Source organism: Medicago sativa, chromosome 4 (genome assembly GCF_051527215.1).
Source record: "Medicago sativa cultivar Bolivia chromosome 4, Bolivia_mono, whole genome shotgun sequence".
Classification (NCBI taxonomy): Eukaryota; Viridiplantae; Streptophyta; class Magnoliopsida; order Fabales; family Fabaceae; genus Medicago; species Medicago sativa.
Window position 1 is genome coordinate 64680344 of NC_140752.1, and position 16485 is coordinate 64696828.

Sequence of the window (16485 nt, forward strand, 5' to 3'; positions counted from 1 at the left end):
ATGTTATTTGATCACATACACCCGTCACAAATATAAGCAAAAATTCATGTTTTAGATTCATTCAATAAATAATGTATGTGGTCTTTATTGTAGACAACATGCATCATTTATTGAATGAATCTAAAATATGAATTTTTGCTTATATTTGTGACCAGAGGGTGTAAATGTTGGGCGTTAAAAATCAACCAGAAAATAAGCAAAATATACATCTTTAATGATAAGCAAAATTCATTTTTTAGGTTCATTCATTTAATGATGTATGTGGTTCATAATATGGACCATATACATCTTTAAATGAATGAACCTAAAAAGTGAATTTTGCTTATATTTTGAAACGGATGGAGTAATTGTAATAGAGATGACGATGATATTTTTGAAAAAACCATAAATTTATAAAGAAAAGTAAGAATTGACATGTAAACCAAAACAATAGAGAGAAAAAGTAAAAACATAATGTGAGTATAAAAGAAAAAGTTATTGCAAAAGTTGAACACTCAAATGTTGAGACTAAAATAAGTTAAATGTAACACGAATGGTGATGTTATTTTAGATGTATGTATGATTAGACGAGATAGAATTAAACAAGAAAATGATAAAAAGAGTATTGGGTTTGTATCGATAGTAGAAAATATGGTATAAACTAGACTTATATCGTTTGAGCATATAAATGGAAGATATGTGGATTATGTAGTAAAAAGTAGATCAAATGAATGATAGTCAGAGTTTATAAAGAGGAGACACTCCTCATTTTATAAGTCGGTTTTGCAAGAATGAGTTAGACATCAAATTTTGATAAATGAAGATGAAGAAAAAGTACAAGAGAAACTATCAATAGATATAATGATTAATGAAATGATGAAAGTCATGATTTTTATAGAAGATTATGGCATTGTCTAATTCAAGTAGCAGATTAAACTTAAACTTATCTTTTGTTGAGAATAAATTCTCAAAATTAAGGTGACGGCTCATTACACATGATCAAAATGACTATTACTCTATAATCCGATTGTTCTCAACAAAGCCAACGTGGCGAGATACTAATGGGTGAGTGTCTGTGTCGGATTGTTGTTCTTTTGTGAAGTGGACTGTATGAACCAGTTGTAATGACACGTGATGAGTCTCTCATGATTGCGATGAGTCTCTCATGATTGCATGCCAGCATGGAAGGAGAAGCTGTGTTTTATTTGAGCAACTTCCAGGTTATCTACACATTAAATCACACATAATTCTAGAATTATATAGTATTTCGAAGGAACAAAAAACTCTTGATTTATTTGAAAGGACAATAAACAAGAGTCTTGTTGACATGTCAATTTTAAGGCAAGATATTATGTGGTGTGACAGGATATAAATATATATATATATATATATATATATATATATATATATATATATATATATATATATATGGATTTATTTTTTTAAATGATTTCATATTTTATAGTTGTTTTCATCAAAATAAAATAAAATCATAGTTGTTTTTTTTAACCGGATATCCTGTGAGCACAATTATAAAAGATCAATTTAGTGAATCAGTGGGACCGCAATGGGTATAAAACTATCTTTTGAGAGGATATATTGGAGTTTTGTTAGGTACCACTATCCTATAAACAAAAATAATTATAAACTTAAATTTATTTTAAAATATTAAATATAAATAAATTGGGTGATATTAAATGATTAGACGATGAATATGTATCAAACAAAACTCCAGGTATGACTATCTAAAAGCATTTAGATGAGTTGAGACAAATCTCTTTTAATTTAATCAAGGTCCTGAATTCGAATTCAGTCTTAGACATGCAACAACGTTAAAACTTTAAAGGATAGTTTGCCGTCCATTTAGGTCTCACAAGAGGCAAGATATTATTCTCCACAGTTGTGTGCACGGATACTCGATTTACACAAAAAAAAAAAAATTCAGGTATGAGAGTGTTTACATTTTTTGAAACAAAAACAAACATTTTTTGGGGTACAAATACGGCAGAACCCAAATGAAAGGAAACTTATCTCATTTCTAAATTATTAAGATCAATAATATAGGTTGGACTGAAATACTCCTCCAATTACAAGATATAAGCAAAAGCGAGTCAAACAAAATTGATGTATTTTGTTTTTGTCTAAATACATCTACTTTCTTTGACTCATTTTTCCTTATATTTTATAAGAGAGGAAGTAACTTTTATTGAAACTAGCATAATACGATGATGTCCTTGCAACTGTATGAGCAATACGATTGACTTGTCTTGTAAAAACTAATCTTATAGTTTTGATTTAAAAGTTGACAGGTTTTTTATGACACAAAATAGAGCGAAAATCAAATGCATAGGTATAATCTCCATAGATTTCACCCACCACTAGTTTACATTCTAGTTCAATGGTAACCCTGTAAACATCCATCTCAGGTAACTAATTTAGCGCGTTCAGTAAACAGACTGCTTCCGCTTCTTGAGGAGTTCTATTTGCATTTACCAATATTGTTTGGCGCACACAAATTCATGATTCTCATCTCGAATGCAGATATTGGTTCTATAGCATCCTTGTTGAGGAATAACGCACAACCCACATTACACTTTAGCTCGCCAGTATCCGGTTTCCACTGCCTTTCCATGTGTTTCAAGCAGAGTCGGACCAAGCATAAGGCAGTCCAAATTGATATTTTAGGCCTCCAGAAAACACAGTTTTAGTGGCTTGTTCTAATATCGGCTTTAGGCGTTATAATTCGTTGGGCCGGCTTCACGCCTGTAGCTCTGTCACTGTTCTGGTGCAATATAGCCCTTTCCTTTCCCAAGTTGATTGGATTCTTCCCTAGCTATTGGTAAAAATGTAATATAGATGGTGCTGCTAGGGGTTCTCCAGGTATCTGTTTTCAAAGACAGTAGAGGTACGTTTATTTGTTGTTTTGTTCCTAATATTTGGTTGCTGCCTTACATGTTGAGCTAACTGCTTCCATGTTTTTTTTTTTTTTTGGTGTTTAGTCTCTTGCTAGAGTGTGGCTCTACTTTAACTGTTCACACATTTTCTAATCCTTCTTTGGTTCTTTGGCTCTTCATAACATATATGGTATGGGTGAACTGTTAAAGTCTTGTAAGAGGCTCCCATTACAAAGTTTCTCATTGTCATGTTTTTGGAGAGGGTAATAACTGTGTTGATTATGACTAATAAGGGTTTTAGCTTACTGGGTTTTAATTTGTGAACTTTTTTGCCAATTTGTACTAGAGATGACTTTTTTCGAAATAGATTTGATCTACTGATTATCACTTCAACTAATTTTTCTTTTATGAGTTTGGTTTGTGTACCCTCCATGTTTTTGTTTTCTTTTTATTATTGAATGATATTTTGTGCTGTGATGCAGATGACTGTTGGAATGTTACGTTGTCAACCTAGTTCCGCTGTTTGTAGTTCATAATGATGTCTTTGCACTACCCTTTTTTGCTTAAAAAGATCTAATTTAATAGCTTCTAATATTAAATTCTTCAAAATATAATTCTTCAATATAATCGTGTAGATTGAACATCAAAATACAAACACCTATTTGAGATTGTAGACGTTTATCTCCATCTTTCTCTTACTTTTTAACTTTTACAACTTATACACATTTAAAAAAAAAAAAAAAACAGAAAAATCAAACGACAATGTATTTAACATCATTGTACCCAAAGAAAAAAGTATTTGACATCAAAATTTTGATGTACAAAGCTAAGAGGCCAATATCTTACGTACATGAACAATAAGTGTTAATTATACCTATGGTGAAATATTCAATACTGCAAGTTACATATCAAACTTTATTTATTCTATAACTCGAGCATAATTTTTACCTTCGAAATGGGAACAGAGTAAAATACAAAATCTGGATCAAAACTGAGTGACATTGGCCACACCAGGATAGCCATTATAGTGGAGTTTGACATGCAGTGAAGAACAGAGCATCTTGAACTTGAGCCTGAGGCTATCCATGATCTCTTGCACTTGTAGATCTTCCGGATCCATCAAAGGGTATTTTTGGATCAATTCTTGCATCTGGGTGATGGCAGTTTTGGCCCGGGAAGAGAAGCAAGTCGGATCAATCTGGATGGCGGATGTCCATATGTGGATGCAGCCACTGTAGAATCCGAGTTCCTCACCGACCTCAAAACCAACTTTGAGCCCAACCTGCTTCCCCTCTTCCCTGCCAGCATCAAGGCCGTGACTGTAACCTTCATCGTAGCCTTCCTTCAAATGGGTCTCCTCCAAATAAACCGAAGAATCAAGCAGGTCATCCATCACCACTCAACACCCAATTCACAACCTGCGAAAGAGAATGGACACTTTTCAATTTGACATTTTTCTGTTAAAAAGATATAAAAGCATTATGGTCGAGAAAATGGAAGTTTAGGTTATTTTCATTTATGTATGGCTGTTCATGGTTAGTTTAATCAGAAAAAACCAATTCAAATTGAACCGAACCAGAACTCAATTAGAACCAACCCCGATTTTCTTCAACCCAAATAGAGCTACTTCTAAACCAGTTCAAAAACTGGTTCAATTTGCAAGAAACAGATAAAAAAATTAGTTTAAGAACTAATTCCAGTTTAAGAACTGATTTGCCAGGCTCTAATGGATAGTCCCCAAACTGGTCTTGCAACCAAATAAAAAAAGAACCAGGCACCAGCAACATGAAAAAATCTGGGTCATCTACTTCATTTACCACATACAAAAAATCCATCACGTTTTAAAGCTGAAACAATCAAATATGGAAAGAAAGTAGCATCACATATAATAAGCTTTTTAAAAATTTGTGTAAGACATCACAGAAAATTAGTGCAAGTGGGTGTGAATGAAATTTTTTCCTTATTGCACAAAGCATCAAAAGAATACAACAACAACAACCAAGTCTTATCCCACTATGTGGGGTCGGACAAAGCATCAAAAGAATATATCTCAAATTTTTCTATAAAAAGAAAGAATATATCATAACTTCGTAAGATCTCACAGAAAGAAACAGAATCACAAAAGAACTAATCTATCACTACTAGCCATAGTAGTATTAACATGGAACCTGCATCGACAAGCACTACTCGTTCAGTCAGAATAAAATTTTAATGAAAGTGGTAAAGGCCTGCAACGGAGTAAGAGCCCAAGTCAAGTTACCAGGTATTCAACAAAGAATCTCTTAAGAACCTTCTCTTTGTAAAGAACTTTACAAAAGATGTCACCCAAAAGTATCATGTAATCAGCTATATCTCCAGTCACTTCATCTGTATCAGCATACCATTCGCCGACATATGTGGCACCACCAGCACACATCTCAAGTAGTTAACAGCAGTTTATAACATCAATATGGAACAAAGCGTTTCACTTGTAAAAGTTACTTTTTAAAATTATCGCAAACATATGCACCATGTGAACTACAAGGAAATCAAGAATTAGTGGCGGTCAAATTGCTTATTTAGCGGCGGTTTCAACTGCCACTAAAAGGAATAACGGTGGTTGCACAAACGCAAGGAACTTAGTGCCACAAGTCTATACAGAGGAGGCTCAGCCTGACTGTTTTGATATCCACCACTATATTTAGCAGCAGTTCAGACCACCACAATGTCCATTTTGCACATTGTTGTTTCTTTTATGTACATGTTTTGCGGTGGTATAATCGCCGCTAAATATCTTACAAAAATATTCTTAAAAAAACAGAAGATTTGTGGCAGTTTTAGCCGCCGCTAAGTAACAATTTAAAAATAAAATAATTGGAACAAATGTTCTAAATTATTTACTACATTCTAAACATAGCAATGAGTACTATATAACAAACATCTAGGCCACACAAAAGCAAAACAATATGCTAAAAGTCCAAATGAGCAAAAATTAAATGCATAACTTGAGTTGGAGATTATGCTTCCTATCACTAGAAACGCAAGGGATCTGTAAAGTATACGACAAATACCAAGGGTTATCAACTTCAACCATCAAAAGAGCATTGATTTCCCTTCATTTTTATACCATGACACGTATATCAATGAGATAACTCAAAAACAAGCACCAAATTTGAACAAAGTCTCTAAGATTGTAAATCTACAAGTACGTCTCTAAGATTGGATCTATAATAAAATTGTCTGAAAGTGGTTTATACTTAGCAATCGCATTTCATGTCTTTTGTTGTTTTGTTGGCATTCTTTTTTATATTGCCAAGTAGTAAGCTCCAAAAAGAAAGAAACAAGTAATTGAATCCAATTTGAATATGGATTAAAGCTTTGTATTGAAATATGATTTCAACATTTAACAAGTCCTAGTATATATCAGCAAGCTTAAAACCAAAAAGTATGTGAAGCATCTATTATGAAAAATATTTGCAAGAAACAATTTCTTTTGGAGCACTCCCACTAACACCAATTAATAGTGTAAAATAGAATTGAGCTCAAGTTAGATAAAAGGAGAAAAGGGTAGGCGCAAGAGAGTTAAGGACTTACCAAGCGATACAAACTACGTTTCAAAACTATCCTATAAGATAAGAATGACTAACACTGCTACCCTTGTCATGTATCATCTATGGAAGAACATAATGTGCCTATCATATAAATCTCAAATTTAATATGCTTAATACTCTACACTTTAACTAGATCCGTGTTCAATTGATTCAAGGTTTACAGTGTTGTGTGTAAATATAGTACAAGTGGACCTCCGCATGCATCCTATCGCTATACCATTCTTCGTCCTTTTCGTAGAACTTCTTTTTTTTTAGATAAATTTTACAGCACTCTTTGATCCCATTAGCTATACAGAACTGAATCAAATTAGCTGAGAGAGAGGAAAAGGGGAAATAAATAAACTTAATAAGCTAACCAGGGTAAAATATATCACTTTGCCCTTTAAATTGTGTAAATGTGAGAAAGTAACACACTTCTTCTGTTTCATATTTTAACTTGAGGGACGACTTATAAATAGCATAATTAGTTAACATAGAGATGCAAAGAAAACATGCATCCTCTAGTTAAAATAAAACAATAAAACAATCATTTTGGTCCTTGTATGTGTCAGACGAGGTTAGTACTTGGTATACTCCCAAAATATATCAAAATTGCAAACACATCCCCAAAGCACGTAATTTAATTTAATGGACTAAATTGACCAACGAACTCGAGGACTAAATTAACTACCTAAAAGGAGACCAAAATAACCAATAAAAGAGACACTTATGGTTATGGATGTGTTTCGAATTTTGATACATTCCATGACCATATGACAGCATTTCACACAATTAGGAATCAAAATGGTTGATTTCGCAAACACAAACATAAAGTTATGATCATAATGAATAGCAACAGAATTTCAAAATCCCAGTAATCCATAAAAGTCATGTTTTACCTTATGAGTTCAATCAAAAGCAAAAGGAAATGCAAAATTTATTGAAAGAAAATGTTTAAGATTGAAGCATATAGTAAACATGCATAAATCTATGGACTATGCAGTACAATAAAGCACTAAATTAGAATTTAGATAAGGTTGAAAATTAAAATAATCACCTATGAGCAATGTGGTAATTGAACTGAATGGAATAAAAACGGAAGCGTGATTGAACAGAATATCTATTATGCAGTGGAAATTGAGAATCTAGAGAGGAAATGAGAGAATTGGGATTAGGGTTTATCGATTTGGGATTTTGAGGAATGCAAAGAGAGTTGAGGAGTACGCTTCAAGATTATGGTATAAATATGTTTAGCGCTGGAGATTTTCAACAAAGACGCTTTGGCCGAGTGGTTAAGGCGTGTGCCTGCTAAGTACATGGGGTTTCCCCGCGAGAGTTCGAATCTCTCAGGCGTCGAATTTTTTTTTTTAATCTTTTTTTTGTTTTTCAAATTCTCGCGCACTCATAGAGAAAAGTAGTTTCAAATATTTAGTTTCACCTTTTTGTAAGAGTATTTTCATCCCAAAGGAACTAGAACTAGTCTATTCAACTCAATAGGGAAGTCCAACTTTTTTTGTTTATTTAGTGATGAAGTCCATTTTTTAGAGAGAGCTTATTAGTTACTTTATTGGAGAAGAAATAAGAGATTGATATTAGTATGATAGATTTGAAGAGTTAGGTTAACCCATGTATAAGGTAGGGTATTGCACAAAGTTTCAAAATTTTGAGGACTCGATTTTTTTTTAAAAATTGAATAGAAATGTTTAAGGTCTAAATTTTAATCAAATTTAATTTTGAAAAGCGTCAAATTCCTGCATATACCAATTTTTTAGGGTTTTTTACTTATAACAATATCGGCGTTTCAAATTACGAGGGTTCAAAATTAGAATTGGGTCTATAAAATGTTTAAGGCAATTATGTAGATTTACACAAATAATATCTCTTCATGAATGTGGACCCTATTCCTTTATAGTAGTAAAAAAAGAAGGGAAAATAATATGTTTTCCGCGTGAGAATATTAAGATCGTCTACAACATTAGTAGCTTAACTCCCCAAGCTTAGTACTTAATATGTACTTTCATTGTGGAGAAAAGAAAAGTTGTACTTAGTTGAAAAAATAACTCAAATAAGCACTCTCTTTCTGCGGATATTACTCTGCTTAAAATATTAAAATGTAATGATATAGAGTTATTGATATATGATATTAAGTTTGGTTGGACACTTTGTATTGAAAACTTTTAAATTTTTAAAAAGTTTAATTCACTACTTTCGAATACAATAATTATTTTTTTGTTCACTTATTCAATGTCTTAATGGCGCTCTTTAACATATTCATAAAGAGAAATAATATTTGTACAACCATTTTGTGATAATTTTAAGACAATTTTCTCCTCATACTCACATGATGTTTTCACCCTCTCTCCTTCTTTTTCCTTTTCTATTATTTTTGACCAATAAGAAGAGAGAAAAAGAAGGTTGTCACAAAAGTTGTCATCAAATAATTGTAAAAATATCATTACTCATCCATTAAATCTTTACTTGTTTTAATTGTTTAACCATGGACACCGTTTAACATTCTCCTTGCTTAAATCATTATCATACTTTTTTTTTGTCTTGCTAACAAGTGTTGTTAAAGATTAAAAAATATTACTCCTTTCGTTTCAAAATGAGTGTCGTTTTAAGCAAAAAAATTTGTTTCAAAATGAATGTCACTTTCAGTTTTCAATGCAATAATAACTTTTTCTTTTCAATTGTACCCTTCAATTAATACTATGTTACACTACTTCCAAAGTATTATTTTTTCTTTAATGAAAAACAAACCAATGATTGATTAGGATAATTTGGTAAAATTGCTATGACATTTGACTACTTCATTCCATTCCTTAATATGTGTGCAATTGACTAAAGTGACACTCATTTTGAAACGGAGAGAGTAATAATTGATAAATTCTATGTTAAAAAAGTTACTTTTTGAATGTTTCAATATGTTAAATACATAATTTCTAAGATAAAATTTTCACTTTAAACTTCGAGTAAATATGCAATTACCCCCCTGAAATTGTAAGTTTCGTCAATTACCCCCTTGAAATTAACAAAATGTCAATTACCCCCCTGAAATTGCACAACGTTAATCAATTTACCCCCTCCGTCAAATTCTTCTGTTAGTGTACATGACGTTTTGCAAATACCCCCCCCCCCCCCCCCCCCCCCCGAAGTTTTGCACTTATGTGCAAAATGCCCCCCAAACTTAAAAATGTATATATTTTTTTTATCCTTGACTCAAAATGCCCCGTTCACGCATCTTCCCTCCAATTTGTAGAATTTGATGCACATATTTACTTGTTGAAAAAATAAATACTGTTATTCACTTTTAGTTTTACTTGAACACTTTTATTCCCATTGCTAAAAGGATGGAAATCTTTTCTATGTGGTGATTGTTGTGATCATGGAACACCAACACATGGTGCAGGTGAAAATTTCTCATACATGTCCAACCATAAAATATGTTTGTGGTCCTGCATAGTGGTTGAATTCTTTTTTGCCCATTAATCAAAATTTGGCTTTCGTCCATTGATTCTATGTACATATTTAGAGAGTAGGTATGAAGCCTAAAGTGAACAAACTTGCAGCAGGTTTGGACATTGCATTGAAAAGAATTCTGAAAATCTATGTAGCAAAGAAGTATGTAAAGCAGACAAAAGTTAATGAACATTGGTTCATTGATCATGTATATATATAAACACAACTCTACCATCAATGATATTTGGTTTCAATATTATTTTCACATTGATTACTCAAGCAAGTAAGAATGAGAAAAAAATATATACATTTTCAAGTTCGGGGGGCATTTTGCACATAAGTGCAAAACTTCAGGGGGGGTATTTGCAAAATGTCATGTTGACTAACAGAAGAATTTGACGGAGGGGGTAAATTGATTAATGTTATGCAATTTCAGAGGGGTAATTGAAATTTTGTTAATGTCAGGGGGGTAATTGATGAAACTTACAATTTCAGGGGGATAATTGCTTATTTACTCTTAAACTTCTTATTAAGTGTCCACTTGTTAACATTTTTTTTAAGATTATCATATTAATTATGTTTATCACTGTCTTAAGAGACACACGCATGTTAGTTATTGCATGGGACGTCAATGTTGAATTATAAAAGCACTCCCCCTTCCCTATCTCCTTCACAATCCAACTAGTCATTTCAAATTAATTAAGTTGCGTTAAAATTACTTCATGATAACTATTCCCTATTCAATTGCAAATTTCTCGTTGCACTCATTATTTGGCATGACAATCATGCTTAGGTATCTTTTAAGTTGAAAACCATAGCTGGAATTATAATTATTACTCTTAGAATTCAACTTTCAGTTAACCATTCATATTTTATTTATCTATAACTAACATTAATTTTCACAAATACTTTAAAATGAAATCCAATTAAGCATCCATTCACCTTGCATGATTCGTTCGTCTGATTCTGAATATCTGGTGGACATATTTGTATGGTTAGTTATCCATATTTCTACAAACACGATTAATCTGATTATTGCTTTGTTCTAAAATTCTAAGAGCAGAATCATTATATTTAGCATTACATGATCTTAAATTCTTATTGGCATTCAATTTGAATAAAGCAATACAAACTAACCACTATAAAAGTTGTACTCACCAGCTTATTCCATATCTTAAAAAAAAATTAACCATGTTATTGTGTGAATTATCTAGAAGGCTCCAATTTAAAACCTATATCTTCGTTGATTTGGTAACATGTTTTTCTCACCAACAAATAAAATAATTAGTGAATTAGAAATTGAAGATCATATAATTTTTTTTTTCTTAGTTTGCAAACGAAATGGTAAACACTACTGAAACTCATACACACAAATGCAATGAATTTGTTTTTCAATTTTACTCTTGAATACGATTAAATAGTTTTATTTTTACTAGATTATTTATACTCATTGAAAAATGAGAATTTTTTAAAGTAATAAATAATAAAATCAAGAGAATTTTAGTATGCATCAATGAAATGATTTTTTAATGTGTACAAAAATATTAAACTTCCAAAATTTTGAAATGGATGGAATAATCTTAAGTGCATATCCTTGGGTAGCCTAGACATCCATATAGTAAACATAAACAATATCTAGAAGTATTTCCATAAAATATTGTTGAACCAGAAACTTTATTAATAAGCAAAAGTATTAAAGCAGAATACAATAGATATTTCAACCACATATAATAACTTTTCTGTGAACAAATCATCTACACCAATCTGAAAACCTAAGATATGAACTTCTATACTCCCTCCAAATAAACCATCCCAAAATAATGTTGTAACATGGGGGGACACCACATAAAGTTAATGTGTAACTATCTATTGACATATATATCTCTTTTCACAATTGTATATATCATATCATATATGACAGATTCTTGTATATATTTAACTACAGTAGTTTTCTGTGGGATACAAATTGACAAATTTGCAAGACTAATTACATGATCATCAATTCAAATATACAATGATTGACTTTTATTTCAGTCCTACCTTATTAATCCCTGTACTGTATAACAGCAAAAATACAAATATAAAGGAGTGTAAAAAATGGAAAGAGATGAAAACACTTTGTTGAATCTTGGATCATCAGTTTGAAAAATCAAGAAATGGAAATGATGAAACATCTTTCATCAAATCTTCCAAATCCCAATCTCCAACAGATAAATCTCCATGAAATAAATTCTCCACCTCATCATGATCAGCTCTATTTTCACTTCTCTTACTAACAACATTGCAGTTGTTAATAACAATGTTGTTTATGTCATCAAAGTTATAACTACTATTGTAATTACCATCTTCTCCATTGCATGCATTCTCCATTTTTACACTATGTTCACAAGTAATAGTACTATTAGTATTAACACTCTCTAGAGGAGGAACATTGTAAATTTCCATCTCATCTCCTTCTACACCATTAATAATATTTACACTCCCAAACATTTTTTCCAAATAGAAACTTTTGCTGTCATGATTATTCTGTGACAAGTATGTTCCTGTAGTACTATTATTGAAGAATCCACACCCAGAACCAGACATAATGGTATTGAAAACTGTGTTTTGCATTGTTGGTGGTGATGGAGATGAAGTATTGAACATAGGCATAAAATGATTATCAATATGTTGTTGATCTTGTGTTGAAGAAGTTATAAAACCTCCTATATTATGGTCTTTGTTAGGGTCGTACGAAGATTCATCGCTTGCGTTTGGTGAAGTGTTCGACGACATGTTCTTGAGTCTTTTCTTTATTGTTGAATTCCAAAAGTTCTTGATTTCATTGTCTGTTCTTCCAGGTAAGCGCGCCGCAATTTGAGACCATCTTTGAAAATGAAGCACAATTTAATATGTTTGCTTAATAATTCATAAATATATATAGCACAAAAATAATTTTCTTTTTAAAATAGCAAAGATTATACATGAATAGAAGGCAAACAAACAACAAACTGTGCCGCTAGAGGCCTTTAGACCTATTTCCTCTCGTAATACTATTTAGTTAATAAATTTTGTTTATAAAAAAAAATACCATTTATGAAATAGACAGTAAATAGAGTTGTCTTGAGTATATATGACTACATATATGTTTATTAATTAATTTCTGTCAATTTTTTAAAACTGAAATTGAATGCATGCTTTGCATGAAAGTTAATTAGTCTTTTTTGAACAATACACGTAGTATGGAGTGTCTTCAACTCGAAGTCCAAATAAAGACGAAATCACAGTGCCTATATGTTGTTTTCAATTGTACTTTTGTCTTCTACAAGGAGCTGTCTTGATCATATACATATATTAATAATAATATTATTATATTTGATGCATGTTGTGCATGTATTTTTTAACTTTGAATTAGTTGTGTCGTATCTTAGGTTGAGGAGGACTTAAATTTTGACACAAAAAGACTTCCTTTTACAAAATTGTCTGTCTCTCTAAATGGAAGCACTATTGCTTATGAGAATAATTTGCATGATCACAACAACAAATTTAAATCACTTGGGTGCACACACAACACAAATGCACATTAACTAATTCAATCAATAATAATAATAATAATAATAATAATAATAATAATAATAATAATAATAATAATAATAATAATATAATTGCTTTTTTTCTCTCCTTTTCATGTTTTAATTTATGAGTTTGTCTAAAAAATCTAAATCTTTGGTTGTGACCACACAAGTCTTGATCTGCTTATGATGTATCTATTGACTTTTTGTGATAATTCTATGTTTTCTATATCATAAATGATTCAGGAACACAATTTTTTTACAACATTTTTTTTAGAAACAATTTTGCACAACATGACACCATATACTATATTGTTGTGTATACATTTGACCTGATGTCAAACACGCTGTCAGGAAATCTATGTTTCCATAGCACAACTGTTTCAAAATATACACAGCTATTTTTTTCATGGGAATATAGATTTCACCTCTTGATGTGGGTGAGATAACTTGAGAGAAAAAAATGGTGTATCAAATATAAATTCTAAAAAATAGTCTAAAGGTGAATATTTACATTTTTTTAAATAAATTGTAATGAAATACTACATCTCTTCCCTTTTTTTATTATTATAAAATTCATCATTTTATTAAAAATTGGTCAAGTCCATCTTTAAAACATTTTTTGAGGTCCATATTATACATACTCATGTTTGGTGCATACAAATATATATGTAATATATTAATTATTAGTTCACAGTTGAAATCTCTTTATGTCCACTAAATAGTGAATTAAGGAGCCAATGTAAAAATGGTTATCTTCTCAAATTAAGATAAATTTGGTACTAATAATAAGATAAATAAATTAAGGAGCCAATATATGGAATCAAATTTGGTACTAATAAGATAAATAAATTGATGATCTAGGTAGAAAAGTGAAGTGGACCTGTTTCCAAGAAGGGAATGCAAATGGATGATATGTTCTTCTTCCTGTGGTGAGAATGCACCACGTTTAAGATCAGGCCTCAAGTAATTGATCCATCTTAGCCTACAACTTTTTCCACATCTTTGCAATCCAGCATTTCTAGCAACATCACTCCAACAACCTTGTCCACTATTTAACATGTAGTTCATAAGCTTCTCATCTTCCTCTGGTGACCACAATCCTTTTCTAAGCTTAGAGTTGTTTTTTCCAGATGCAATCTCTGGCTTCCTCATTGTACTATTGAATCCCTTCCTCACCTTGATGTAGAGATAAAAGAATTAGGATTTATAAAGAGAAAGTATATGTGTATATATAATAATAAGAAAGAAGCTTCATAGGGTGGGAATGATGATGATAATGATGATGGTGATGGTTGTGGGGTTTGCTTACAAATTAGGGAAGAGTAGTGAGAGAGAAACAGAAAGAGGAGTTGGTTGGTTGATGAGTCTAGTTGAAAAAGAAAACGGTTTGGAGAGAGACTTGAGGGAGAGAGATAGAGAAATATTTAGATGTGTGTGTGTCTTCTTGTCTTTGACTCCATAACCTGGTTTTCTTTTTCAATTTTCTATTTTTTTCTTCACTCACAAGGTAATCATCATACATGAATCAAAGGTTGCCAGATAAAAAGAAATATATATATATATATATATATATATATATTTGTACATATCTATATACTATACAACTTTGTTTTATAATGAAGCCAAGTTATTTGCTTCCACTTCACATAATGATCTCTCTCTCTCTCTCTGCTACTCTACCTCCACACGTGAAGCTGAAGATATATAATTAACATGTATATCACATAATTAATAATAAAGAATAATTACGATGGCACATACTTAATGATAGTTATATGCGTGTGTGTAACAGTTATTATTATCACTATTTTGTTAATTTTAGTGTATAAGATGATCCACTTGCTTAAGCTTCATTGCCTAAAGAAGTAAAATAGACTCAAAATATATATGAAACATAGATATAATATACGCCACTTTTGATCAAAAAGTGACAAAATAAGAGATTTGGAGGTTTCTTAGTTTCTCTATCGATGTACACATGCACACATACGTAGATACACTATGTTATCCATTCCTTGGTATTATTGACTATTAGTCAATTTGTACATATATCTGTTACTTAACTATAACCACAAAGATATAAAGGGTTTACTGTTAATTGTGCATTTGTATTGGTTTTTAAGTTTTATCCATTCCTACATCCTAGGGTATATGAAGGTCAGGCCAAAGGGAAGGCTTGTCTGCTAACCTCGGCGGTCGGCCTTATGGTACAGCCATGCCGACCGCAGGAGATCCCGTGTTGTACTAATGATATGGTCTTTGGTGACGATTTGTCAAATAAGACCCTTAACAACTATTTATGTTGCAATAGTTTCTCTCTTTGATTTTATTGTTCTATAACGGTTGCACTTAAAACATTTATTGTTTTAGATATGAGTGTTTTTTTTATTTTATTTATCTTCTTCAAAAAAAAATTACCAACTATGGCTGAAACATATATGCACCAGATGTAATTTTGTAGGGGAATAATGGTGACTTTCTTGATAAAATAGTAAACAGCAGAGTTTAGTAAATTGAGATTGAAGAAAGTGATTACTTTAACCTTCTATGGCTTTGTCAAGCATATTCTTTTCCAAAGAAAGGTGAATCATGCTAAAAAAAGGAAGAAAGAAATGGTGCAACCAGAATTTGACTTTTTAGACTATCTTTTAAAAGCAAAGAAAACATGCATATATTATGAACAAAACAATTTCAATTTCCTTGTATAATTACCATCTCAACCTGCAAAACAAGTTGAATTGGAGAACTCAAAATTCACTTTGTTTTTGGAGGTTAATTAATACATCCTGCTGACGTACTAATGATAATATCTTTTATTAGGGATCTGATTATTTTCCTTATTTTAAAATCAAACTCATAAGAAACCTGCTAAATAGAGAGGACTTGTGTGTGTGTGTGTGTGGTAGTTAAAGTGGTGTATCTAAAGCCTAAACAATTATAGATGATTAGAAGAAGCATAAGTTTAAGCACTAAGTTGGTTAATGTATAAAAATGAAACTGGCAAAATATTTGTAATGAGGAATAAAGTAA

At 31.3% G+C, this 16485-nt stretch overlaps 2 protein-coding genes, 1 long non-coding RNA gene and 1 other non-coding gene across 6 annotated transcripts; 2 read left to right on the forward strand and 2 right to left on the reverse strand.

Annotated features, from left to right (window-relative positions):
• The first annotated feature begins 1761 nt into the window (after positions 1-1761).
• LOC146930735 (uncharacterized) lies at positions 1762-3546 on the forward strand. Its single transcript, XR_015006458.1, has 2 exons — positions 1762-2884; positions 3356-3546. It is a non-coding gene; the product is annotated as an uncharacterized LOC146930735 (long non-coding RNA).
• Positions 3547-3625: 79 nt separating this feature from the next.
• Positions 3626-7656, reverse strand: LOC146930736 (uncharacterized). Of its 3 annotated transcripts, none has more exons than XM_085702216.1 (3): positions 7500-7646; positions 5134-5240; positions 3626-4291 (listed from the first exon to the last, which is right to left on the reverse strand). In XM_085702216.1, exon 3 carries the CDS (start codon positions 4264-4266, stop codon positions 3859-3861), a length of 408 nt encoding a protein of 135 aa, XP_085558342.1. In that variant the 5' UTR covers positions 4267-4291; positions 5134-5240; positions 7500-7646; the 3' UTR covers positions 3626-3858. The 3 variants fall into 3 exon arrangements, with proteins under 3 accessions (XP_085558342.1, XP_085558341.1, XP_085558340.1); XM_085702215.1 differs by lacking the exon at positions 5134-5240 and adding an exon at positions 5042-5101 and having other exon boundaries at positions 7500-7637; XM_085702214.1 differs by lacking the exon at positions 5134-5240 and having other exon boundaries at positions 7500-7656.
• Positions 7657-7716: 60 nt separating this feature from the next.
• TRNAS-GCU (transfer RNA serine (anticodon GCU)) lies at positions 7717-7798 on the forward strand. The gene has a single exon. It is a non-coding gene; the product is annotated as a tRNA-Ser (tRNA).
• A 3949-nt stretch (positions 7799-11747) lies between these two features.
• Positions 11748-14679, reverse strand: LOC146930738 (transcription factor MYB46-like). The gene is made up of 2 exons (XM_085702217.1): positions 14336-14679; positions 11748-12767 (listed from the first exon to the last, which is right to left on the reverse strand). Exons 1-2 carry the CDS (start codon positions 14605-14607, stop codon positions 12038-12040), a joined length of 1002 nt encoding a protein of 333 aa, XP_085558343.1. The 5' UTR covers positions 14608-14679; the 3' UTR covers positions 11748-12037.
• Positions 14680-16485: the final 1806 nt, after the last annotated feature.

Excerpts from the sequence above, each read along its gene's own strand:
- LOC146930738 (XM_085702217.1), bottom strand. The coding sequence starts at position 14,607 with ATGAGGAAGCCAGAGATTGCATCTGGAAAAAACAACTCTAAGCTTAGA. Across the intron at positions 12,768-14,335 it reads CATTCCCTTCTTGGAAACAG|ATGGTCTCAAATTGCGGCGC; the intron begins GTCCACTTCACT and ends TCATTTTCAAAG.
- LOC146930736 (XM_085702214.1), bottom strand. The coding sequence starts at position 4,266 with ATGGATGACCTGCTTGATTCTTCGGTTTATTTGGAGGAGACCCATTTG.